Source organism: Astyanax mexicanus, chromosome 1, assembly GCF_023375975.1.
Source record: "Astyanax mexicanus isolate ESR-SI-001 chromosome 1, AstMex3_surface, whole genome shotgun sequence".
NCBI classification, from domain to species: domain Eukaryota; kingdom Metazoa; phylum Chordata; class Actinopteri; order Characiformes; family Acestrorhamphidae; genus Astyanax; species Astyanax mexicanus.
In genome coordinates, this window is record NC_064408.1 from 59,966,593 (window position 1) to 59,979,903 (window position 13,311).

At 36.9% G+C, this 13,311-nt stretch overlaps 1 protein-coding gene across 5 annotated transcripts in view; it reads right to left on the minus strand.

Moving 5' to 3' along the window:
• Positions 1 to 294: 294 nt before the first annotated feature.
• The window catches only part of ankef1a (ankyrin repeat and EF-hand domain containing 1a), a 257,727-nt gene continuing 244,710 nt past the window's right edge, over positions 295 to 13,311 (minus strand). Inside the window, exons 2-10 of one of the 5 annotated variants that reach the window (XM_022686035.2) lie at positions 11,648 to 12,014; positions 9,896 to 10,095; positions 8,780 to 8,929; positions 8,422 to 8,545; positions 6,322 to 7,153; positions 4,735 to 4,961; positions 4,142 to 4,305; positions 2,456 to 2,569; positions 295 to 854 (exon numbers count right to left, since the gene is read on the minus strand). In XM_022686035.2, coding sequence (XP_022541756.2) covers positions 699 to 854; positions 2,456 to 2,569; positions 4,142 to 4,305; positions 4,735 to 4,961; positions 6,322 to 7,153; positions 8,422 to 8,545; positions 8,780 to 8,929; positions 9,896 to 10,095; positions 11,648 to 11,999 — 2,319 coding nt within the window. In that variant the 5' untranslated portion in view covers positions 12,000 to 12,014 and the 3' untranslated portion in view covers positions 295 to 698. Of the gene's footprint in view, positions 855 to 2,455; positions 2,643 to 4,141; positions 4,306 to 4,734; positions 4,962 to 6,321; positions 7,154 to 8,421; positions 8,546 to 8,779; positions 8,930 to 9,895; positions 10,507 to 11,647; positions 12,015 to 13,311 lie in introns of those variants that run through there. The other 4 variants (XM_022686034.2, XM_022686033.2, XM_049481122.1 and 1 more) reach the window with 4 other exon arrangements.

Genomic DNA, 13,311 nt, shown 5'->3' on the forward strand with positions numbered 1-13,311 from the left:
GCACTTTATGAGGAAACACTCCATTTATATATGTTTATAAATCATACACATTGAAGTTTGTGTAAAGGTCAATATATTCACTTTATTTTAATAATAAAGTTTCAGTAGAGACAACTTTGGTAGAGAAAAACATTTAAAAACAGTCCAAAAATACAGTAGGAAAACTGACTGTAATAGATGGTATATACAAATATGGTACAAAAAAAACACAGTTGTGCCCAGAATTCTGAAGCTGACTAACTTATAACTTGTACGTTTTTTTAGAGGTCTGTATATTATATGGCACTTTCAGCATTTATGGTCAGTATAATTTGCAGTAGTTATCATATACTATGTTATAAAATTAAATAAAATATGTTTATATGACTTTTACCAAACCTTTTCTAGAAATCTTTATAGCTGGTATGACATAAACAAGCACCAAAACAAGAATATGGCTATGTACCAATTTTCCTGTAACATTTGGAGGTATAATGGCTATTGAAGAGGTAAATATTTAAAAAACAATTTATGACAGGGACATTCATAATCACTTGAAAATTCTTTCACAAACTTAATTTCAGCACAACAGGATATGCACATTATAGATTGAGCTTTTATGGCTTGTTTAATTATTGATTCAGTATCACAAACATTGGACATAAGCTTATATTTATGAGTGAATGTAGGACATGATGAGTGATGATGCTCTCTTGGCTCTACTCAAAGGTCTCAGTCAGATCCACTGTCTTCTTACGAAGGTTTTTATTAAAAGGCATCCTGAAGTCTTCAAAGTCCACTTCAGACGTAAAGCGCTGTCTCCTTTCCTCTTTCTTTTCCATCAGCTGTCTAGTGGTCAGCTGTTTACCCCACACCTGCAACACAGTCAGAAAATCTAAGTCTAAAACATTCAGCAACTCCCATCCTGAACTCAATAAATGAAGAAATGTTGTAAATAATCAACAGCACAGAGAATCAGGCAACAGAACTACTGTATTAGGCAAGAATAACGCAAAGCGCTGCAACCAGGAGTACCCTTATGTTCTTAACTCCTATGATTCAAAGAGTGAATTCTGCTAAAGCCCCCAACAGAGATGAGTGTTTTCCTTCTTCTGTTACATAATCCAGGGCTTTTGCAATCGCAATTAGCTGATGAGCAGAACAGGGCAGAATGATAACTCTGCAATGCTGTGGCCCTAAGTTTAGTTCACTGATTTGTTGGCTTTGTTAGGGATTCTAAAATTTGGGCAATATAAGCTATTTAGTTAACAGAATGACCAGAATAATTTTTAATACGTTAATGTAAACATAAAATTGGCGTTAGTGATGTTGATCACGGAAATAGTAAGTTTCCATAGCGTGACTGTTCCAATAAACCAATCATCAATGAAGATAATCAAGTGTTAGCTCAACCTGCATTTGTACAGGAAACTATTAACGGCTAAAACCAAAATAAAGTGTAGAAGGGAATACAAGGCAGCAAAGATAAAATGATGTAATTGACATTTCATGTATGTTTTATTCTCCTAATTATCCTGTGCAAAAAAGTTAGATTATTTGAAGTTTATTCAAAGTTCTTATTTTTCATTCATTGTGGCAGAGGTTTTTTTTTTTATCTATTGAGAGATATTTTCTGTAATTATAGTTACATTTTTGCCATTTTTATATCATGACGTGCCTGTCATTACAACCTGATTTAAATGCACAAAGTTATCTTTGGGCCGGCCCAAATAAAGTTTGCAGAATTTATACACTGCAAACAAAACTCCTCAAAAGGACACAAATGTCCTGTTACGTTCTATATATATTCTACTAAAATCCACTGTAAAATTTGACTAGGAGTCTGTACAAAGTCTGTATGTCTTTGTTACACTGCATTTCTTTGGTTTGGTTAGTTGGTTTTAGCTTCACACTCCACTTCAGTAAGCGGACTACATATTTTACTACCTCCTGTCGTCTTCAGCTACATGGGCTTCGTCTCTTCATATTAACTGTTTGTAAAATGTTAGTTATGAGGTTTGCAAGTTGTTTAGCCAGGTGTTGTGATCAATTCTAGCTCTCTGTCAGAATCAGACTACCCTCGGCATACATTTGCACTCAGAAGCAGAATGAGTAAAAGATTGTCTTTAGATTTCTTTTATTTCTGTTTATAAATAGGGGTTAGCCTACTGTTACAGTCAATACTTGAATTTCCAGTCTAAACGTTTGTGTCCATACATTTCAGGATACATAGTTCGAACTATGCAGAAATGTGTCCAGTAGATCCGGACTGAGACCATCTTTTTTTGGTCAGACAGAACAGTGGTTTTTTGTGGTTTGTTGCCTCTTTCACACCTGCTACATTGGTGTTTGAAACCACCCTAAAAGTTTTTTTTTTTAAATAATGCATAAATTCAAAACAAATTCAATGTGGGAAACTTTTTTTGTGCTGTAAAAAGACAGTCAGTGTCAGTGATCTGATAGCTAACCAACCCACCGTTCTAGGCTGAAAGCTGATGTCCACTTTGTTAAGGGTTCCACTGGTAATCTGAGTGCTGTGGAGGATCACGCTGTCCGCCTTCACTGTCGTCTTAGCTGTTGAGCTCGCCCCCTGCTGTGAAGATGCTGAATCAAGATACTGGGAAGACGTGGAGTCAAGATGGCGTCAGGCTGCACTGAAACGTCTATAGACGCAGCGTGGGATTTAATGAGGGGCTCTATACGGGCTCCCCCAGGCACAGTGACAATGATGAGACAGGCACCACTGCTGCCTTGTAGTGTGTGTGTGTGTGTGTGTGAGTGTGTGTCTGTGTGCGTGTGTGGTAATCTGACACTTTCGTTCTCATTTGCTTACACTTAGCCTACTTCTGTTCTTTCCACTGTCAGAGTGAATAGTTGGATGGTAGTATGGCTGTGGCTACACTGAGACAGATCAATTACAACTTGTGTATCAAGTAACAAACCACCTAGAGTACATCTACAGTAAATGAGTGCTGTGTTTATAGAGTTCATGTCAAGGAACAGATCCTGTTGATCTGCTAACCCCCATGTCAGATTTAGACCTGTTGTTTGAGCTGATTGTGAAATATTCTGCACAATTATAAGGTTTTATTATATGTTTACATTGTAGCAATTATGCAGCCAGACACTGTAGGGAAGTATCTGAACTACATAAACTGTGAAAATAATGTCATTTAAATATGCAAATGAAAAACACTATTTTTATATTATTACTATGCTTATATTACAAACTCTACAAATAAACGACAAATTAATCATCAACTTTTTTATATTAAATAATTTATATAAAATTCATAATAAGTAATCACTGGCCAACATTTTATTAACATTAGGCCTAATCAGGCTCCAGTCTTCTAATCTTAATTACTTTAAGAAACCACAGATGAATGCTACAAAGCAACAGCATCATAACATGACTAAGCAGGAAATTTTGCCTTTATTATAAAAGTATACTTTACAATTTTACTTTACCTTACTTATTGTGTCAGGTAAACTTAAAATGAAAAAGAAACTAATTACAGTACATTTCTTGAGTTAGTTTAGTCATATATTTTTTATTATTATATAGTTTGTGCAACAGTACATACATATTTAGCCTTGTCTCAACAACATTAGCACTTGAGTTTCATAAATTGCTTATACACTGTATTTTGTAACATGTCCAGTCTTTATTCCGTCTCTCAATTTGTTTACTGTTCATTTTCTCACCCTAACTCTCTTCCCAGACTGGGAGGCTCTCATGATGGAACCCTGAGCTGTTGCTAGAATTTAAACTTATGATAAGCAGACAGTTAGCCTGCTCTTTCACTTTTGATGTTTATTTATACTCTTTAAAAAATGGTTCTCTGTAAATTTACTGCCTGTTTGTCAAAAGACTGTCTAAATAGTTTTAGCTGCAACACATTTACAAATGTTTAGTAAAAGTGGCTCAACTTAAAATGTTCTGTTAACCAAAATTAGATCTAAAAGTAAAAAATGTGCAGCAAATGTTACTTTACTTTTTTTATTTATTTATCTTTATTTACAATATTTATTTTTGGATTAGAATTTTTAGATTAGGATTGCATTTTCTATTTTATTTTATAACCGAAAGCTTCTATGAGTAAAACAATGAAAATGACTCAGCTATTATACTGAGATTGAAATTTGTGCTGTTTTATACCTTCTCCTTTGAGGACATGGAGGTTAGTGGTCTGGGTCTGGTCTGTGGTTTGGCAGCCTTGTCCTTCTTGTCCCTTGCTTTGTACAGGCTATTCATTTTAGCCTGGATCAACTCCACGATCCTCTGGTCTGCGTAAGCACGGGCAATATCCAAGCAATTTTGCTCTGCAATTAAAAGATTAAAAGTTCCTGACTTCAACAGCAGCTGAGCTTAAAGTTGATCAATCTCAATGATTTAATACATCACAGTTCCAGGAGCTCCGAGTGGCTTCCCCTCACTGGGATGAGGTAGCAGTGATTCGATAGTGAAACAGTGATATATGGTTTTTGTCTGCACTGAGTTTGCTCGTGTAGGGAGATTATAAAGCAGAGGGGGTTTCTTGCTGCGTCACTGCAGTAAAGGCAGTAGAAGGAGGATGTGGTGATACGGTTATTTAAGGTCAATACTGTGATAGGGATGTGGTGCTCATGTGATGCTGACTTCAGGTTAAATAAAACTTTTACATTAGAACTTTTACATTAGAACTGTGTGACATTAAAAACAGTGTATGTGAGGCTGTAATGCAGACTGTCTATGGTAAAGGGTTTTTCTACCTGTCTTGTTCTCCACAGTGACAGTGGCTCCAGCCTTGAGGAGGTAATCCACACAGCAGGGCCTACAGCTCTCAATAGCCCTCATTAAAGGTGTGGCCCCACTGAGAGCTGGTGCGTCCACAGCAGCTCCGGCTTCCACCAGCAGTTCAATGATATCAAGTTGTCCGGCGTGACAAGCGTGATGTAGTGGGGTCCAGCTGAACTGATCACGTGCATTTACATCAGCCCTGTCAATCACTTTAATTTCAGTTAACTGGTCTTTACATAATAGAACAATATATGAGAAACTTTATACCAAATTTTTCACACTATAAGGTGCCCTGGATTATAAGGTGCATTATGTGACACCAATAAGGAACAGGGGTGTCGCCACGTTTTCCTTCTAATTCAGCAGGTCTCGCCTCTGGGTAGTGAAAACTAAACTAAGTTAACTGTTTGTTTGGGTGAGTAAAGTGCTTTTGTTTATTTACAGTAAGCTTAGATTTCCAGATTTCCACTAATGCCAGCCACTGCGCTACACTGAGGGACCCTGAGTGTTACAGTCCCACGTAGCTTGTTTTAATGCGGTAAACACGCAGACTACCGATAATACTCACCTCTGACCAGCAAATAAGCTACCGTTTAGCGCAGTTAGCGGCTAATGCTAATGCTGCTCCAGCAGGGCTCACCTATGAATGGTGAAAAAGCTAGCACCTATTGCTAATGGTGCTCCAGCAGTGCTAGCCTTTTATTAAACTGTACTTCAGCTGAGTGGTTTTACTGCTACTGGTAAAATTCATGTATAAGGCACACCGGATTATAATAAGCACTGATGATTTCTGGGAAAATTAAAGGATTTTAAGTGCGCCTTATTGTGTGAAAAATACAGTATTTAATAGTTACATAGTGTAAAGATTTAAATAATAATATCAGAATCATACTGGTATTAGACTGTATGAACATTTAATGATTTTTTTGGTTCTCTAGAATATTCAGATCTTAGGTGACATTGACCATCATGCTAAAATATGTGCATTTAATTAATTTTACTGCATTTGTTGCCCTACAGAAATAAATGATACATGTCTCTGTATGTCAAATTCAGGCAGATGTTTTTTTAGCTTTCTTTTTAATAATAAATAATTTATGTATTAAAGTTAGTATTTGCAAATATGTACATGGAGGATATATAATTGCCTATATTAAAGGTCATTTCCATACCATTGTGTATCTAGAGGTAAAAATAAAATTATCATATGAGAAACATATCGTTGCTATCCAATGATGTTTTTAGTTAACTACATAATTTGGAAACACAAACTTTCCCTTATACCATGTAAAAATGTTTTGATGAATAGAATAAAAATTCTTTCATTGTTAAAAAAACAGTGTCAAATTTAAAAGCAAATACATAATAACTTTTTTCCATTGACCTCAATTTAAAGTTAAGAAGGTTTTATCTCTCTCCTGTAAAATTGCTGTTTTGGAGATACATATTTTTCATGTTTATATCCCCCAAAAAACAACATTAGTGAATATTGTGGTTTGATTTAAAATTTAACTTCAGTGTTGCATATTAACTGTAAGAATGGTAATGGTTAACTTTACCCGCGGTCGAGTAGAAACTTGGCCACTTCGTAGTTCCCACTTCCGCATGCAGTCATGAGCGGAGTCTTGTAGTACTGGTCTTTCACATCACCAGGGACTTTCTGACTAAAGGCTAGTTTCAGGGAGGCAATATCCCCTGTCTTAACACAGTAACTAATGTTTACGTAGACTTTCCCTGGATCATCTACATACCATGCTGAGTCATCCTCTACAGGGTGCCCTGGTGGATGGTCCCGGTCAAAGCGGTTAGGGTCTGTAATTAGGTGATAGTTCTCAATCATGAAATGCGGTGGTCCCCCATCATCGCGACGGTAGAGAAGCTCTGGAGGGACAGCGCAAATCGGTAGGGGAAGGTTCAGCTTGATTTTCTTGGTCTTTCCTCCCTTAGCAGCCCTTTTTTTCTTCCTTGGTTCGTAGGAGGCCATGACAAAACTCTTTGGCAGGTATCTGAAACCTTTGAGAAAGTCAATGATGTTAATCAGGCCTTCTCTTCGCCTGTCGTGAGCAATCAGGATTCTCTGGATATGTTCATCCTCTACTGGTGCTTTGAGCCCTCTGAGAACAGAGACAAACGTCTGCCTGGAGACCACCTCTATGCCTACAATTCCATCTGAAGCAGAATCGAAGGCTTTCCGGAGATCAGCTTCATGCTCATGAGACCAGTCATGGAGAGTCAGTGCCCATGGTTCGTTAGTGCCACCTGAGCCTTTTGAAAACTTCCCATGCAATCGCTCCGCCCTTTTCAGCTCTTTCAATGAAGCCTTGTGACCCAAGTCCTTAGCAATTTGACGAGGCAAGAGACCCTCTAAGTTTTTTAGTTTGGGGTTGCATCCTAAAATTAGAGGGATAAAACAAGTTAGCTATGTTAATTTGGAATTTAAAGAGGCAAAATGTGATTGCTGAAACTGTCATAGAGCCACAGAGTAAGCTTTAAGAATAATGAATAGTAAAGTATCGTCAATTATTGTATGCTTATATTGATATCATAATGAACAATATTATTGTGATGTATTGATGTCAGTTATGAACTACTACATGTGAGCACCACAAAACCTTACCCTATGTTTACCATCATGGCTAGCTAATATTACTACTGATTAACACTCCAGTTTGGTAATACTTTTGTTTTACAGCCAAATAACCGTGGAGAACCACTGTATGTTAATAACACATTATTAGCAGGGATACAACCAAATAGTAAGTACATCTCATTATATCGTCAATATCATCTAGCACATAAGCTGGTTTTAATTTAAAGTAAAAGAGATGAGTGTCATTTCAATTTAAAATTCAGCGCAGTTTATTCATTTTGCTCTGCTTCAGAAGGTAAATCTCATGTAATTTAGTCTCTGATTCATTTGCATATTTCCCAGTACTCTTGGCAAGATTAAAAATCTATATCCATGTACGAAGCTGTTCACTATCTCCTACATGCAAAAATCTAATTATATAGAGCCGTATTAGAGAACGATCTCGAACATATACAGCAGAGTGTGTTGCATAAATAATCTGAATAATGTCTTTCTCAGAGCTGCTCTAAAATCTTAAAAAACAATTCTATCCCTGATAGTCTACGTGTTTTTACACTACATATCTATTGCACAAAAAAAATCTGCACTATTTTTTTCTCACCCAAACACTAGAAAATAGCACAATGTAGTGCAACAGAGCATAGTTTCAAACACAACTTATGTTGTGGCGTTAAAGGTGTATATGTAAGTGGTTAAGCAATTAAGTAATTAACGATTAAGTGTATTTTCTACAACTAACCAAAGGCTAAAGCTATACAAATATATGGCACCTGAAACAACAACAAAAACTAATGAAACTAATGAAATCAGCACTAACATACATGTAGATTATCCTGATATTATTATTATTAATATTTCGTGAACATCAGCTATGAATTCGTTTCACTTCTTAGTCTGTGAGAAATTTAAATTGACTAAAATAGAAGTTATTTTGCAGGAACTGTTGCTGTTATAGATTATATAGATATTCATAGATATTCATAATAAATTTTAACCAAAAAATATATATATTTATTTATTTATTTATTTTTTTTATGATCACTTGCTGTAAATCATTAAAGCAGGTCACCTCTCTGAGCCAAAAATCTGCAGCAGTTTGCAAAGCCACCATGGGCAGCATAGTGCAGTGCCGTGTTCCCTTCTGCTGTTATTCCTCCCATGTCTGCTGCGTACGCAGACAGCACCCGGATGATCTGGAGAGAAGTACCGAGGGATAGTACACCCAACATTAGCATATGTTGCTAAAAAATATACAAACAATAGAACAGACTATAAGGCATGTTACAAAGTACCTACTGTCTCTCTACCTGAAAAGTAATCATTTTTTTCACACAAATATAAAAAATTCAAGCCTAATTGCACAAAAAGAGTTTGTCTATATTTGTTTTTTATAATTACCGCTACAAAATAAAGTGTTTTTTACTTACTTCAAAGTAGCCCAATTCAGCTGCAAAGTGAACTGCCTGGAAGTTCTTTGTGTCTGATGCGTTAACGTTCGCCCCTCGTTTGAGTATAGCTCTCACCAGCCCTACTGCTCCTGCCTTCACCGCTTCCATCAGAGCAGTGCAACCTGTCACCTGATAAGAAAGTACAGCAACAGTCCATCTTCACACACCTGCTGCTATCAAAGTACAATTTCTGCTTACTCTCTTTCCCTCAACATTTTTCTGCAGGCAGGAATTTGACAGTTACATGTTGTCAGCACTGTTGAGAACACAACGTCTGATGCGGTGTGTCAGATTTTTTAAAAATGATCTGGTAAGGTGACTTGCTGTCACAACAAAATATCTCAAACTGGGCATGACCCCATTCAGTGATGGACTGTATTGGCAATTTAGTATCACATGTTTTGTATCTATACTGTATCTCAACAAATCACAAACAAAACACTGTAGAAACTTTTGAATCTGAATATAAATATGAAAATACTAAAATTGTATAGACCAATATATATTGACATTTCCATTGAATGGAATGTTGATGTTGGTGATACTAGTAAACCTAGTACTTTTACTTTTAAGTACTTGGTTCAGAAACATAGCTTTTCAACAAAAAAAAAAGGGAAATGGGAAAGAAAACGTATATGGCACTTGTCTAACTTCACTGTGCCAAGTTTAAAGTTTGGTGTTTTTCAGGACTTGGGCATGGCCTCTTAATTACAGTGAAATAAATTATTTTGGTCACAAAAAAAGTGGATTGTGGAAAAGTGGAGTGGATCCAGACAAATGTTGCTATCTTCTGAACTGTACATTAGATCCAGATGTAAATACATATAAATTAAAGCAGAAATCTTATTCTTTTTATCATATTCTGACTAGACTGTGTATTTCTTCACATGACACATTTAATATGATCAATGTTATTAAACTCATTCTAAAAACTCTGTTCCTTTTTCTATCCTTTCTGAAAGTTGAAGCTTTTTCTGTATGAAAACAAGAAGACCTACATACCCATAGAGATAAAACCCATAGACCCCCCCCTTTCTTCTCCCATTTGCTTACTCATACTGGGTCTGCACAGCGCACACTCCAGGGCTTCTTTACCTGATTGGTGGCGTTGGGGTCAGCCCCCCTCTCCAGTAGGCTGAGGCACATGCCCTCACACTCCAGAGCATTCTCGCAGGCCTGCATGAGGAGTGGCACACCCGCCTGAGACACATTGTTTACGTCCGCCATGCTGTTCAGCGCCGCCTGCAGGCAGCGCATGTGTCTCTTGGTGGGAAAGACGCAGTAGAAGAGTACACCTGGGAGAGCAGCCAAATTCAGATCGGATTACAGACAGGCTCTGCTGGGCCCTGCCCTGATCTGTAATTAGACAGAGCCCATCTTCCTGCACAAAGGGAGGATGCTGTACGCTGTCAGGTCTGATCCCTGCAGATGGCATGGCAATCTTTAAATTATGTGACAGATGATCTATTAGAAATTTTGGAATGCTCCTTACTCTACAGAATTACTGTCTCATGAAGAGTGCTTGAATCCTCATTAATATCTAAGCAGTGGAACAGAGTATGTATTTCAATAAGTCAAATGTCAGGGGTTTTACCTTTGACAGTCTATCTACTTTACTACTTTTCCACTTATGGTAGTGCTTGACATCAAGCAGTGGAGTTTGAAGGTGCATTAAGTACAGGGGTTGGACAATGAAACTGAAACACCTGTCATTTTAGTGTGGGAGGTTTCATGGCTAAATTGGAGCAGCCTGGTGGCCAATCTTCATTAATTGCACATTGCACCAGTAAAAGCAGAGTGTGAAGCTTCAATCAGCAGGGTAAGAGCACAGTGTTGTGCAAAATATTGCAATGCACACAACATTATAAGTGACATACCAGAGGACAAATTGTTGGTGCACGTCTTGCTGGCGCATCTGTGACCAAGACAGCAAGTCTTTGTGATGTATCAAGAGCCACGGTATCCAGGGTAATGTGAGCATACCACCAAGAAGGACGAACCACATCCAACAGGATTAACTGTGGACGCAAGAGGAAGCTGTCTGAAAGGGATGTTCTGGTGCTAACCCGGATTGTATCCAAAAAACATAAAACCCCGGCTGCCCAAATCACGGCAGAATTCAATGTGCACCTCAACTCTCCTGTTTCCACCAGAACTGTCCGTCGAAACAATGAATTATTGTGGTCTGAAACCAGGTGTTTCAGTTTCATTGTCCAACCCCTGTATAACCCTGTGGAGCTGCTGTATTTGAAGCATCAATGATTCAACTGATTACAGTACTTCCTGCAGTGCTATTGCAGTCAAACATTAACAGTATCGATACTTTTATGTTCAGAATAACAGTTACTAAACACATTAACAGAACAATAAAATCAAGAAATTAGGTATCTCCTTTTAAATATATATTTTTTGGGAAGTAAATGAGTCTTTCCACCAGGATGTTTCTAACTGTTATGATATATAAATTGCTAGGTGTACACTTTTTTGAAATGGGTGGTGTTGAGGTGAAATTGGTTGGAGCTGGAATACACCACAAACTCTAACTCTTATATCAACTATACTAATACGATACATACTATATTTATAGCATTCCATTTTGAATGTTGTATTTTGGTAACTGTAGTGTAATGTATCCCAAATAAGGTATAATTAGCTTGAAAACTACACATAACTACACATTTCTAAATTTGCAGAATTATAAAAAAAATTAAATATCCACAATACAGAAACATGTGCAAGTAAAGAAGCATCATACTCCAACCCCATGGAAATGCTGCTGACTTCAAACAGACAGACAGATAGATATACACATCATACTTGAAACAAAAATAGATAGAGTCACTCTACCTTTCCCTTCAACATCTACCAACTTCATATCTGCATTCTTCTTGGCCAGAAGAGAAACCACACCATCATGGCCGAGCTCTGCTGCCAACATCACTGGTGTTCGCCCTCGCTTGTCCTGGACATCAGGGCGGGCACCCTGACCTATGAGGAACTCCACCATATCAGTGTCGTTGGCCACGGAGGCCAAGTACAGGACACCCTTGCCCTCAAGTGGCTCTGTGAGATTGATGAGGTCATCAACACCCATATTGACCAGTCTCTCTATCTGGCCCTTGTTGCTTTCCTGAACATATTGAAGTAGTCTGTAGATCTGCAACTCCTCCAGCCGGCCGTCTGCCACCTTGCTTGTCATTTGGAGCCTGGTCAGCTGATATACAATGAAATTAATTAATTAGGCATATATCGAAATTTGGCTGAAAACAGATTTACCATTTTTTTTTTACCACTTAATAAATGTCCTAACTGTTATTGTGACTTAAAAACAATACAAAACTACAGTATAAAAATATGTATTAAATACTTATTTTACTATTTTAAAGATCCCACTAAAAATAATTTATTTTTTAACATGCTGTTGATACAAAAAAAAATTCAGCTGTCCCCTATTGGCCTGGTGGCATCCAGTCCCGGAAGACACTGTTTTAAAGCTGTATGTGAAGGGGCAGTTTCCTAAACAGTAAGTCTAGTCTTGTACTAAATAGCATTATGAATAGAGATTACCCAATAAAAGGACTATAGGCTATAGGCGTAATTCCTCTCTGGTAAACAGACACAAAAAGCATTTGCCTGTTTTTGTAAACAAACTCTAAAAATAATCAACAGTGTAAACAACAATGTTAATATAAGCACAATGGAGCACTTATGTGGAAAACCACATTTACACTGGCACATTTTTTTCCTGTAAAGTAAACAACACTAGGCTAGGAGCTAGACTAGGTACGGTAGGATTGAAGTAGACAGAAGATTTAAGATAATAAAAACCTGAACTCAACAAATAAAAAAACAAAAGATAGTTAGCTAGTTATTTAAAGTAAAAAAGTCTTAGTAAAATAAGACTTTTAAACATATTGAACTGCAGAACTGTTAATCCCATGTAAACAGACGTTTGGGGAGTGGGGTTCCTCCTTCTTTCAGGAGAAAGAAAAACACCTTTAGAAGGAAACTGACAGTTACAGAAGCCGAATGTTTGACGATGTTTATTGGCACACTGTTATTAACAATACATCATCAGCTTTAGATCATTGTTTTGCTTATTCTTATTTTAAAAAGAAATGATGTATTAAATATATAAAAAATTCAATGATTTACTAAAGATTATTAAAATTCCTGTAGCTAATATTTGACAGATTAAAATAAAAAGTGCAACATCTAATGAATACAGTAAGTGGATTAGTTAATGTCTTATAAACATTCGTCACTTTGTTGAGTAGAATTCACTTGTTCTTCAACAATGTTGTGATTCTGCTGTAAATGAAAATGAATTCAATCACTTGCCAAACTAAGTTTGTTTGTTTACTGAATGCAGCTAATACACATTTTTGCATACAGATTGTTGTGTGGTGTGATTCTTCATAAGGCATGACCCTATGTCATATGGTGTGATATTAAGAATAAAAAAAAAAGATTTTTGGTTATTTATTATCTCTTCAATGTGATATATGAGG